The 12,584-nt window shown below is 38.9% G+C and overlaps 2 protein-coding genes across 2 annotated transcripts; one reads left to right on the top strand and one right to left on the bottom strand.

The window, feature by feature from the left end:
* Positions 1 to 2,156: 2,156 nt before the first annotated feature.
* Positions 2,157 to 2,983, bottom strand: LOC110691355. Its single transcript, XM_021868273.1, has 2 exons — positions 2,976 to 2,983; positions 2,157 to 2,889 (listed from the first exon to the last, which is right to left on the bottom strand). The coding sequence occupies exons 1-2, from the start codon at positions 2,981 to 2,983 to the stop codon at positions 2,157 to 2,159; spliced, it is 741 nt and encodes a 246-aa protein (XP_021723965.1).
* A 4,922-nt stretch (positions 2,984 to 7,905) lies between these two features.
* LOC110691354 lies at positions 7,906 to 12,538 on the top strand. Its single transcript, XM_021868272.1, has 3 exons — positions 7,906 to 8,152; positions 8,348 to 10,335; positions 12,407 to 12,538. The coding sequence occupies exons 1-3, from the start codon at positions 7,906 to 7,908 to the stop codon at positions 12,536 to 12,538; spliced, it is 2,367 nt and encodes a 788-aa protein (XP_021723964.1).
* Positions 12,539 to 12,584: the final 46 nt, after the last annotated feature.

The following is a 12,584-nucleotide window of genomic DNA, read 5'->3' as shown; positions in this document are numbered from 1 at the left end:
GTGTATTAAATAATTACTTGCTCCGTTCTTTTTTACTTGATCCGCTTTGACTTTTGCACTATTCACCACCCCTCCTTTGACTGTCTTTTATGAATGATATGTAACGAAAAACATATTTATGTGGGATCTTTTTGAATTCGTCTCAACAAGTACTATCATAATATATAACTTTTATAATTTTTACTTATGGAGAATTAAAGTTATTGATCGTTAAAGTTTTGCATCGACAAGTGTGATAAAAGAAACAGGTTAAGTAAAAAAGAACAGAGGAAGTATAAGATAGGAATCATAGGATAAAATTTATATGATAGGTATCATAGGATGAATTTTATAAACGGATTTTTCACCAAATACCACTGAGTTTAAGCTTAATTCACCGTATACCACCAAAAACTTTGTAATACACCTTGTACCACTCAGATACTGTACATTAACACGAAATGCCTTTTTCCTTAACTGCGGTTAGTCTGCCGTTTGAGGGAATTTACCAATTTGCCATATACCACTACTGTGAAAAGTTATTTCACCATATACCACTATTTAAAAGTTATTTCACCACTTACCCATTATTTTGTAACGGTAATATTTTTTAAAAAAATAACCCTTGCACACTTGTAACGGCTACTTTGTTTATATAAATGTAGTGTTTGAGGGGAGATACTTATCAAGTCACACTTCTAAAAGCTAGAGTTAAAATGTAAACAAACTTTCATTGCTAAAAGTAATATGCAAGTTGAATTGGTAGCTGTTTGTCTTCAAAAAATTTATGGCTACATGATTTTGCAATGGTTGCAGTACATTTTATTGAAATGTAATAAACAAGTTTGTTGCAAAACAACTAAGTGCTTAACATTTTGTCTAAAAAAAACCTGACACAAGTTTGAAATGTTTTCCCCAAAAAATTATACATAATTTATGGCAGCTTCAAGGATTCTAACTGTCAGCCTTTTTCTTCCTCCCTCTTCCTTTGCCTTGCTGTGAACTGGATGCTGCATTTTCTGCTTGTTTTGCTGCTTCCTTTCTTACCTTACAGGTTTTTGCATTGTGTCCTAACTCCTTGCAAAGACTGCACTTGTTGTTCTTGTGCCTCTTTCCTTTTCTTGCTTCATGAGGTGCTCTCCTTCTCTGCTTAGTTGGTCTGCCTGCAGCTCTTTTGACAGTTGGTGGTGCTATTTTAGGCACATCAAATGCTGGCCAGTGACTTGGATCTGACATGGGATGGATGTGGTCTCCATAAGTCAGCTTGTAAGCAGCTCCCTTGAAGTATGGTGACACATAATCTCTGGCTTGAAGTCTTTAGCTGTATATGACCCTTAGACCATGTCTGCATGGTATTCCTGACCCTTGCCACTTCCCACAACCACTGGTCATTGTCTGAAGTGTGACAGGGAACTTCACATGCCCATCCATACCTCAAACTCTCCACCACCAGCTACTGTCACATGACACAATCTGGACTCCTCACTTCTTGTCTCCAAGACACCCTTAGCAAACTCTGTTAGCTCATTAGGATCCATATCAATTGCTTTGTCAAACCTAGAACCCATCCTTTTCATGCACCAATTCCTTACAGCTGGTTTAAGTCCAAATAAAAAAAACAAAAAACAAAAAAAACAAAACCAATACAAAGAAATCACAAACCATCAGAACATGGTGCTTACTGTTTAATCACAAAGAAATTAAGGGGTCAGATGTTACCTTCCAATAAAGTCAGGACAGGCAAATCTCTGTTGTCCTTTGTACATGAGTTGAATGACTCGACAAAGTTTGTTGTGTTATGATCACAACAAACTGTTCTGTCAAACATGTACCTACTCCATTGTTCTTCAGTAGCTATAAGGTAATCAAATGCTGCTGCATCATAATTCTTGATCTTTGACATTGCCTTGTCATACACATATGCATTGTATGCATTGGCTGCAATCCAAAAGAGTTTATGAAACTCTGTCCCCCTCCACCCAGCTTTTTTGCAGTTAGAGTACACACGCTGACAACATACCCTCCTAGTTGCTCTTGGGAATAACTCAAAAAGGGCTGATTCAACACCCTTCAACATACAAACACAAAGTTAGTTACTGAAAATTTACAAAAGAAAGACAAAGTTTAATTATTTTAAAAAGAAAGAAACTAACCCTCATCCTGTCACTTATAAAAGTTCAGTCATCCCTTTCAGATCCATATTGTGCAAATAAGAGCCTTAGGTTTCTGAAAAAGTAAGTCCAGCTGTCTATACTCTCTGTATCAACCAGACCATAAGCTATCACAAAAATCTCATTATTGCCATCAATTGACACTACAGTGAGCATGACTCCTTTGTAATAGCCACTGAGATGGGCACCATCAATCCCTATAATGGGTCTGCAGCCACCCAAGAACCCTTTCACCTGAGCTGCAAAAGAGATGAAACATGCCTTGAACTTTTCACCATTGCCCCCACTGTCAGTCCAAGTAATGAGAGCATATGAGCCAGGATTGGTGGCCTTTATCATCTCAGCATATTTTGGTAAGAGAGCATAGGACTGGGCAAAACCACCATGAATTTGTTCCCTGGCCAAGCACTTCACTTTGTAAAATAGCTTGGACTTTACTTGGATCCTAAACCTCTCCAGGCACATCCTTTGCAGTGCATCAACAGGGATTTCTGGGTTTGCTTCCAGATCTGGCCTCAAATGTCTACAAAGCCATGCTGAAGAGACCATATGATTCTCTTCTAGCCTCCCACAAGTTTTATGTTCCCCTTCCAGCTTCTTTATTGCCCAGTTGACTTTATCAACAAGGACTGCTGCATGAATCCTCCAACTGCAATCATTGATCAGACACCTTGCAGTATATCTATGATTGTCAGCATAGTCTACTGTCACAGCAAAGCCTTCTTGTATGCAAAAATCTCTGAAGACATCATGAAATTGTTCCTTGGTTTCAAATATTAACCAAGTTTCAAGTTGAATTGACCCAAATGGTAAGTTAGACCAGACCTTGCCATTTTTGTACAGCTTGTCTAAACATGAGTCCCATCCAGGTAGTCTTCAAAAGTCTTCTCTTGTATATTATCATCTAGGTCTTCTTCTTCCACAATATAGTCATCATCAAGGTTCAATTCCATATCCAAATCATCCTCAGCTTCTGAAAATTCATAGTCATCATCTTCACTATCCTCAGAAGACCATGGATCAGATTCACCATCATTGTCCTCAACTTGCACAGGTTTTTTGCTCCTTGTATTCACTTCCATCCCTCCTCTTTTATTCTTCCCATCCTCAACACCATACTTTTTTGCTGTGCTTCTTGGCACCCTCCACTCTTTTGGTTTAACTTTAGATTGCACTTTAGGCTTGGCAACAGAACTAGAAGCAGCACTAGATTTTTTTGGTTGTCTTGGTGCAGCTGCATTTGGTTGAGGTGGTGGTGGGGGTGGTGGTGGTGGGGGTGGTGTAGGCTGCCTAGCTTGGGGTGGTGATTCATGCATATGTGGGTTATTTGGGGAAGCATGGTGTGTTGGTGTTGATGGTGGAGAAGGGTGCTTTTGGGAAGCATTTGGTGGAGATGTAGGCTGACTTGGTTGAGTTGACTGCTTAGGTTGGGTTTTTTTCTTCCTTGGAGTTACTTTTTTCCTTCTAGGAGATTTTTTGGGTGGTGATGGTGTCTTACTTTTTTCATTTGAGGGTTGAGATGGTTCATTTTGTGAGGGTTGAGGTTGAGAATCTCCTAGAAATTACTCATCAGCTGCTGTAGTGTGGAATACCCTAACATATTCAGTCACATCATCTTCTGCATTCATAACATGGACCTCTACAGCAACAGTAAATGGTTCTTGAGCATTAAGCTCCTCCTCAACTTCTTCAGCCTCTGCATTTCTCCTTCTCTCTTCCTCCTTCTGCCTAATTTTGTCAGCCCTGATCTTCAAAGTTCTTGCCCAACTAGCTTCTGCAGATTGGAAGACAACAGATGGGTTTTCTCTCTCTTCTATGAACACTTCTATTTCATCCTTCCCTTCATTCCACTCCCACATTTTCAACATTGCCCCATCATCAACTAACTCTAGCTTACGATTAGTTCTAGGTTTACTCACAAACAAAGTGAAGTATTTAGGGAGGAAAACATTCTGCTTTACTGAATCCTCAAACATATACTCAAACAACTCCATCAAATTGGTCTTATCAGTGTCATCCACCCTAACATCAAAACTACCACCTGGCGAACGAACTAATAGCCACAATGCACTCATCCTAACAATGAATAATAAGCAACAACAATTAACATCACATCACCAGTTAACATCACATTCCAAACAATTTGCATGCAACACATCAAACTTAACCTAAATTAATGGATAATAAGCAACATAATCATTTTCGAATAGCAACCTAAGTTAATAGCATAACATCCAAACTAACATAATCATTTTCGAATAAACCCTAACCCTAACTCAATTTCGCAAAAAACAACAAAATCAGAGCTCGAAAATCAAATCAATGAGAAGAATAATACCTTTAGAAAGCTTAACCCAGCCCAGGTGAGAATTTCGAGCGAAATTCAGTCATGAACAAGTTCCTCTCTCAAACCGCACCAACCAGGTTCCGTGTTCAATCGAAAAGCCCTAATTATCGTCCTACTAGCAACGTCTACTTTAGATCGAAGAAAGTTTACAGCTTTTGGATTGATTTTTGAGGATCAACTTCAATGGTGAAGAACAGAGAGACGCTTCAATGGAAAGGAAAAATGGGGGGTCAATTTTATCGAATTACAAGTGTGATGTTTGGGGGAGTCAACCCTATTGATGGCGCCAGTTTGATGTATAAGGGTAAATTGGTAAATTCCCTCAAACGGCAGACTAACGACAGTTAAGGAAAAAGGCATTTCGTGTTAATGTACAGTAACTGAGTGGTACAAGGTGTATTACAAAGTTTTTGGTGGTATACGATGAATTAAGCTTAAACTCAGTGGTATTTGGTGAAAAATCAGTTTTATAAATTATAGTTAGTGGAGATGTATTTAGTTGTTATGAGGAAAAAGAATAATAATAATAATAATTAAAAAAGAAGTATAAGTGAGAAAAAACTTGTGTGGACATTGTTCACAATAAAATTATTAAGGAACAAAGTCCATACATGCTCTACTGACATATTGTTGAACATAGTGACCCTAATTTTAACACGGTAACCTTTATTAAAACTTATGTGACTTTATTTTATTGTGAACCTAAAATATGCATTTATAAGCCCACGTTATGTTGGACAGTACATAGTTTTACTATTTTAACATGGTGACCTTGTTTATTCATAATGACTAATAATGACTATACATAAACTTTCATTAAAAAACATTAACCTCTTATGACCTTTGTAATAACACATTGAAATTAAATTTATTCTAATAAAATAACTTTTATCATAACATAGTGACCAACTTTCTATTTATAAAATGGTTATAGTGTCTTTAATATTAGTGGTCCATAATAAACTTATTCGAACTAGATGCTTTTAATAATTTGTCGTTGTATCAGTGAAGATAGTAAGCTAAGGGACAAAAATTATAAAATATTTATTTAAGAGAGGGTAGTGAGGGGTGACAATAAAAAAAATAATGATCTGAGTTTTATCTTTTCTAAAATAGAAAGTGTTGTGATTATTATTAAACAGGTGTAAAAGGAAAGTGGTGCGGTCATTACTACGAAATTTATTGGTCCTAACGTGGACGCCTAACCAAATGGTATGTCTTATCTTATGCATCCATAACTATTTCTTAAATTACATATTTCTCTTCAATGTACTTGCTTAAAATAAAAAAAGGGAGTGTGGTATCTTGAAGCGAGACTGATAACTGATAACTTGCTATTTGATATGATTTTAGGGTGTTTTGAACCTAGTTTACTTGATAAAATTTGCGTTTTGGTTCATTTTTACTCTATTATTATGCAATTTTTGTGTATCCTATGCTTCACGGGTTGTTGGTGTTTTTGTTGAGATTCTAGGTTCAAAAGAATGACCAAATGGAGCCCATGGATACAAAGCCGAGGTTAGAAGCAAGAAGATGGTTGAAAGAAGCCAAGGAAAGGAGCAATATAGAAGAAAATATGGAAAAAAGGGGCTTAGAAGACCCTGCACGGCCGTGCCATACCTTGCACGTCCGTGCAGGAGGTTCTAGAAAGTTTCAACAAGCTGCCAAGGCCTGCACGGCCGTGCTTAATTTGGCACGTCCGTGCAGAAGAGGCTGCACGGCCGTGCCATACCTTGCACGTCCGTGCAGGAGTGCTCCAGAAACTTAGAACATTCTGCCAAGGCCTGCACGGACGTGCCAAATTAAGCACGTCCGTGCAGATGTAGCTGCACGTCCGTGCCAATATCTGCACGTCCGTGCGGAGCTGCTCGATTCTTAGCAGTACGTTCTGCCTCAATTCTGCCCCCTCTGCACGTCCGTGCCAAATCTGGCACAACCGTGCTTATGCTTGCACGTCCGTGCCGAATCTGGCACGTCCGTGCGGACCTGCAGTCAAGCCCGATTCTTGTTTTCTCCGTCCTTTTTATTTGGGGGTCTTATAAATACCCCCTTTGAGCTCATTTGTACGGACGAGGCAGTTTTTTTAGAGCTTTCCTCTTAGTTTGTAGTCTTAGAACATTAAATTCTCAAATCATTAGTTAGTTCTTAATTTTTAGCCTGGAAGCATTCAAATTCAATCATTGTAGAAGACAAAATCCACCATTGTTGCTCACTTTGAAGCTTCATAGTAACCATTTCTTACTCATCTTTTCTACTTCTCTTTACTTTGTTGTTGATTACTTGCTTAATTCTTGCATGCTTAGATTGTTAATTAGCTTAATCCTTAGTTTGAACTTGTTCATGAATTGCTTGAAACCTCTAATTGCTTTAACCTCCATGGATTGTGAGTAGTCTAAATTCTAGGGTTTGGGTAAAACCCTCAATGTAGTCACTAATTACTTGTTGCATGTGCTAATTTGGTTGTTGTGGGATGATGATTAGTTGAGCTTAAGTGGTTTAATTGCTTAGTTCTTGTATATGGACATTGCTAGAACTATTTATCCAAGCTTTCTCAACGAAGGATCGAGAGATGAACTTGAGTTAGCTCCCTTATGCTTAATTGACCCGAAATGCCATGAGAATAGGGATTACCGGTCAAGGGAATGTTTATGTCATCGTGATTATGCTTTAACACTTGTTTTATGCTATGTAACCACGAGAGTAGGTTGTATTCACGATTCAAGTAATCCCTCTAGCTTGAGAGAGTAGTTGGGTGCTTTAGATGACTTCCCCTAATTTGTCCCATTAATTTACCTTGATTGTAGCATGCTAATTGTGATTTGTGATGAAGTTGAGTGGTATAACCCGAGCCCTAGATTCCTCTTAATATTGTTAATCTCCTCTTAACTTTAGTTGAGTTGAATTAGAAGAAGTTACTCAAAACCAACCCAATTTAGAATTCATTTAGCTTATTTAAACGGTAGTACTCGGTGGTTGATTCAACGCCTCTCTTGGGTTCGACCCTTTCTTACCCTTACTATTGTTAGTGAGACCAAGATAGGAATCATTATCTTTGGTAGGCTCGACGACGGCCTATCAAATTTTGGCGCCGTTGCCGGGGAGGCAAAGTCACATTGAATGTATTATTGTTGAATGAGACTAGATGTGTGTATATGTATAGTAGTTTTCTTACCTTAATTTTTGTTTATGTGTGTTTAACTTGTGATAGTCATTGCTAACGTTTTTCTTAGCTTTGTTTGACTTTGCATGACACGAAAGAGTAAGCAATCACCGCTTATTCCCGTTGATCCAGAGCTAAATAGGACTTTGAGAAACGTGAGGAGACTCTTGCAAGGCACACCCGAGTTTTCCATTGTATATTCGGATTCCGATCCGGAAGAGGTTTTTGGAGCTAACGAAGAAGATAACATGGGAGAGAATCCTCCTCAACCATTGTTAAGAGACTATGACCACCCCAACGCATTCCAACTTCGGAGTGGCATACGTCTTCCCACCACAAATGCAAACAACTTTGAGCTTTCACCACAACTCATCCGTATGATTCAAAGCGATCAATTCGGAGGTAGTCCTCATGAGTGTCCTTTTGCTCATTTGGACAACTTTCTTGAGTTGTGTACAACCATCAAGCAAAACAACATTTCGGAAGAGTTTATCCGTATGCACATGTTTCAATTCTCCCTCCGTGATAAAGCAAAACATTGGTTGAGAACGGTTGAAGAGGGATAATTGAGTACATGGGACGAGGTCACTAGAGCCTTTCTTGGAAAGTATTGTCCTCCGGAAAAGACCGCCGAATTAAGAAGAAAGATCACCAATTTCAATCAAGACATTGATGAAACATTGAGTGAAGCTTGGGAGCGTTTCAAAGATTACACAAGGAAATGCCCCCACCATGGTTTTACATCATGGATCATTGTACAAAGATTCTATGACGGTCTTACTCCTATTTCAAGGGCCAACCTTGATTCCGGGGCCGGTGGTAGCCTCAAAAAGCTATCGGTGGATGATGCATATAAGATGATTGAAGAAGTGGCCAAGCATTATGCATATGGAGGTGATCGAAGGCAACCTCAAACAAAGAAGGGCGGAATTCATGATCTTAGTGCAATAGATCTTATTGCATCAAAGTTTGATATGCTAGCTCACAAGTTAGATCAAGCCACCCTCACACCCTCAAGCTCTTCCTCACAAGTCATGTCTTGTGAGACTTGTGATGATCACTTGTCCTCTTATTGCAACTCAACGAATCAAGAGAAAGCGGCGGCAATTGGGCAAAGGAATGAACAATACTCCCAATCCCACAATCAAAGTTGGAAGCCCCAACAAAACACGGGATGGAAGCAATACAACCAAGGCCCCCCACAAAATAACTACAACCAAAATCAAACCCAACCTCAAAACCACTACAACCAACCTCATTCTCAAAACCAACAAGCTCCATACCGCCATCCCAACCAAAGGGATCAAAACCACCAAAGATCACAATATAACCAACCCGCTCCTCCTCCTCCACCTCCTCAAAAGACTAGCCTTGAGTCCGTTCTTGAAACTTTCATGACTCAACAAATAAGGAACAATGCGGATATGAATGCAAACATCCAACAACTCCAAGCACATAAAAAGATAATGGAGAGCCAATTGGCTCAAATTGCACAACAAGTTGGAAGTTCATCCTCCAATCCTAGTGGTCACTTTCCAAGCTCAACGGTAGTGAACCCAAAGGAGCAAGCTAAGGCTATCACTTTGAGATCGGGAAGGGGTTATGAGGGCCCGGTTATGAGTGAAGAGGAGCCACAAAAGAGAGATGAGGGAGTTGTGGTGAGAAGTGAGGATGATTTTGAAAATGAAGTAGTTGAAGTTGAGAGAAAAGAGCAAAAGAGTGATGAGGGAGCCACAAAGAAAGATGAGGGAGATGAAGAAAGAATAGAAAAGCCCCCTATGAGAGTATATAAGCCCCCCATTCCGTTTCCTCATAGAATTGTAGAGAAGAAGTTGAATGAGAAGTTTTCAAAATTTCTTGAAGTCATGAGAGGACTTCAAGTGAACATCCCCTTTCTTCATGCTATGTCACAAATGCCTACCTGTGCAAAATTTTTGAAGGATCTTCTATCCAACAAGAGTAGGCTTGAAGAGAGTGCAACCATCTCCCTTCCTAAGGAGGTGAGTGCAATCATTCAAAACAAGCTTCCCCAAAAGCTTGGTGACCCCGGTAGCTATGCAATACCGGTGAAGATTGGAGATTTGGAAGCTATGGATGCTTTATGTGATCTTGGGGCAAGTGTGAGCTTGATGCCCTATTCTATTGCAAAGACCTTGAAAGTTGGAGACTTGAAACCAACAAGAATGTCCTTACAACTAGCCGACCGCACGGTTAGGCTACCTTTGGGGATTCTTGAAGATGTGCCAGTTCAAGTTGGAAGAGTATTTGTGCCATGTGATTTTGTAGTAATGGAGATGGAAGAAGATTCAAGTGTACCCCTCATTTTGGGGAGACCATTTTTGAACACCGCGGGAGTGGTGATTGATATGAAGGAAGGAAGATTGACTTTGAATGTGGGAGATGAGAAAATTTCATTTTCATTCTCACAAACTTTGAAAAAGCCATTGATTGATGAAGTTCATAGAATTGACACATTGGAGAGGGACTTAGAAGAGTTCCGAGAAAGATTGTATGAAAGAGATCCTTTACAAGCTACCTTAACGGGAAGCTTAGTTGAGGAGGGTGAAGAAGCAAAGGGGTATGATCTCTTGCTCAACCAACCTTTGGCCCACGAGGTGATAAAATTTGAAGTGCTTAACGTGGAGGCAAAAGAGGAGAGGACTACGCCTCCTCCTAAGGTTGAACTTAAACCCCTTCCCCCTCTACTTAAATATGCTTTTCTTGATGATAGTGAGAATTATCCCGTTATTGTCAATGCTAAGCTCGATGACACCTCTCTTGAGAAACTCCTAGTTGTTTTAAGGAAGTATAGAGATGTCATTGGGTACAAAATTGATGACATTAAGGGGATAAGTCCCACCATATGCATGCATAAAATTCTACTTGATGATGATCATGCTTCCTCGATTGAGCACCAAAGAAGGCTCAATCCCAATATGAAGGAAGTGGTAAAAAAAGAAGTTTTAAAACTTCTTGAGGCGGGCATAATCTACCCTATCTCCGATAGTAAGTGGGTTAGCCCGGTTCAAGTTGTGCCTAAAAAGGGAGGCATGACCATCATTAAAAATGATAAGGGTGAGACCATTTCTACGAGGTCGGTCACCGGGTAGAGGATGTGCATTGATTATCGAAAATTGAATAAATCCACCCGGAAAGACCACTTCCCACTCCCCTTCATTGATCAAATATTGGAAAGACTAGCATCACATAGTCATTATTGCTTCTTGGATGGATACTCGGGATTCTTTCAAATCCTAATCCAACCCGAGGACCAAAAAAAGACTACATTCACATGTCCTTTTAGCACCTTTGCATATCGAAGAATGCCATTTGGGCTTTATAATGCACCTTCCACATTTCAAAGGTGTATGATGTCTATTTTTTCTGACATGCTTGAATCATCAATTGAGGTATTCATGGATGACTTTTCTGTTTTTGGTTCATCTTTTGACACTTGTCTTTCAAATTTGATTAAAGTGTTAAAAAGATGTCAAGAGGTGAACTTAGTTTATGTCATCGTGATTATGCTTTAACACTTGTTTTATGCTATGTAACCACGAGAGTAGGTTGTATTCACGATTCAAGTAATCCCTCTAGCTTGAGAGAGTAGTTGGGTGCTTTAGATGACTTCCCCTAATTTTTCCCATTAATTTACCTTGATTGTAGCATGCTAATTGTGATTTGTGATGAAGTTGAGTGGTATAACCCGAGCCCTAGATTCCTCTTAATATTGTTAATCTCCTCTTAGCTTTAGTTGAGTTGAATTAGAAGAAGTTACTCAAAACCAACCCAATTTAGAATTCATTTAGCTTATTTAAACGGTAATACTCGGTGGTTGATTCAACGCCTCTCTTGGGTTCGACCCTTTCTTACCCTTACTATTGTTAGTGAGACCAAGATAGGAATCATTATCTTTGGTATGCTTGACGACGGCCTATCAATAACATACTACAAGATTGAAAATCAGAACTGCATGTAGTGTTTAGATAGGCTCGTATTTTAAAACGGGAAATTCCCTGTTTCTCATGGTGAGAAACGAAATTTGTTTCTCATGGGGGCATTTTTGTGAATAAATCAACAAATTTTTCAATATTGTGGGCTCCACAGTTGAAAAAGTTATTGATTTATTCACAAAAATGCCCCTATGAGAAACGAATTCGTTTCTCACCGTAAGAAACTGGGACATCCTCTTTTAAAACCCTAATGCCAGGTCATGCTGGGATTTAAGGTAATATAATAAGGAGTAATATAAGTCAAACTTGAAAAATATAAGTAATTAGAGGTGGTGTTGTATTAGACAAGGTGTTTATAAATGAAATAAGGTAGTTGTGCCATGAGGAAAATAATATAAAGAGATAGAGAAATTATTACCCTCATTATAGTTACCACCCTCCTTTAGTATAGCTATTACTTCGCCTTTCTTCACCTCATACCACACCAACACTACATATTATTTCTTACAATCACGTCATTACTATCTCTTCTTCTGTATTCATTTTCATTTTGCATGGTTTGTCCTTTGCTACCGTGATAATACATTTCCCTTAATAGTTCAAGCATGCCCTAAGGCTAGTTAGGATAAGGTTAGAAAGTACAGTTTGACCATTATGCCATTTTTTGGTACTTAGATTCAAAACAAGAAACTTGATAATAGTATTGTCATTATTCTTCATTTTAATTTCCAACCATGCATAACTCATGGGGCTAGAAAAAAAATATATCTTGATAGTGTCCAATTATAAATTATAGTCGAACGGAGACATGCATTTTCATCAGTCTCCTTCAACTCCGGATTCTCCTACACCAGCAAAATCAGAAGCACATCCTCCTTCAACTCCGGATTCTCCTACACCAGCAAATCAGAAGCACGGCCTCTATTAGGTGTTCGGGAGGATGAAGGTAAAGCTAGTGACAACCGATGGATTAA

This window comes from Chenopodium quinoa, unplaced genomic scaffold, assembly GCF_001683475.1.
Source record: "Chenopodium quinoa cultivar QQ74 unplaced genomic scaffold, ASM168347v1, whole genome shotgun sequence".
Lineage (NCBI taxonomy): Eukaryota > Viridiplantae > Streptophyta > Magnoliopsida > Caryophyllales > Amaranthaceae > Chenopodium > Chenopodium quinoa.
This window is presented reverse-complemented; position numbering and strand designations above follow the sequence as displayed.

Bases quoted from the DNA above. Each gene is read 5' to 3' on its own strand.
- LOC110691354 (XM_021868272.1), top strand. From the start codon at position 7,906: ATGGGAGAGAATCCTCCTCAACCATTGTTAAGAGACTATGACCACCCC. The intron at 8,153-8,347 runs GTATGCACATGT...CATTGAGTGAAG, and splicing joins CATTTCGGAAGAGTTTATCC to CTTGGGAGCGTTTCAAAGAT. The intron at 10,336-12,406 runs GTTGAACTTAAA...TATAAATTATAG, and splicing joins GGACTACGCCTCCTCCTAAG to TCGAACGGAGACATGCATTT.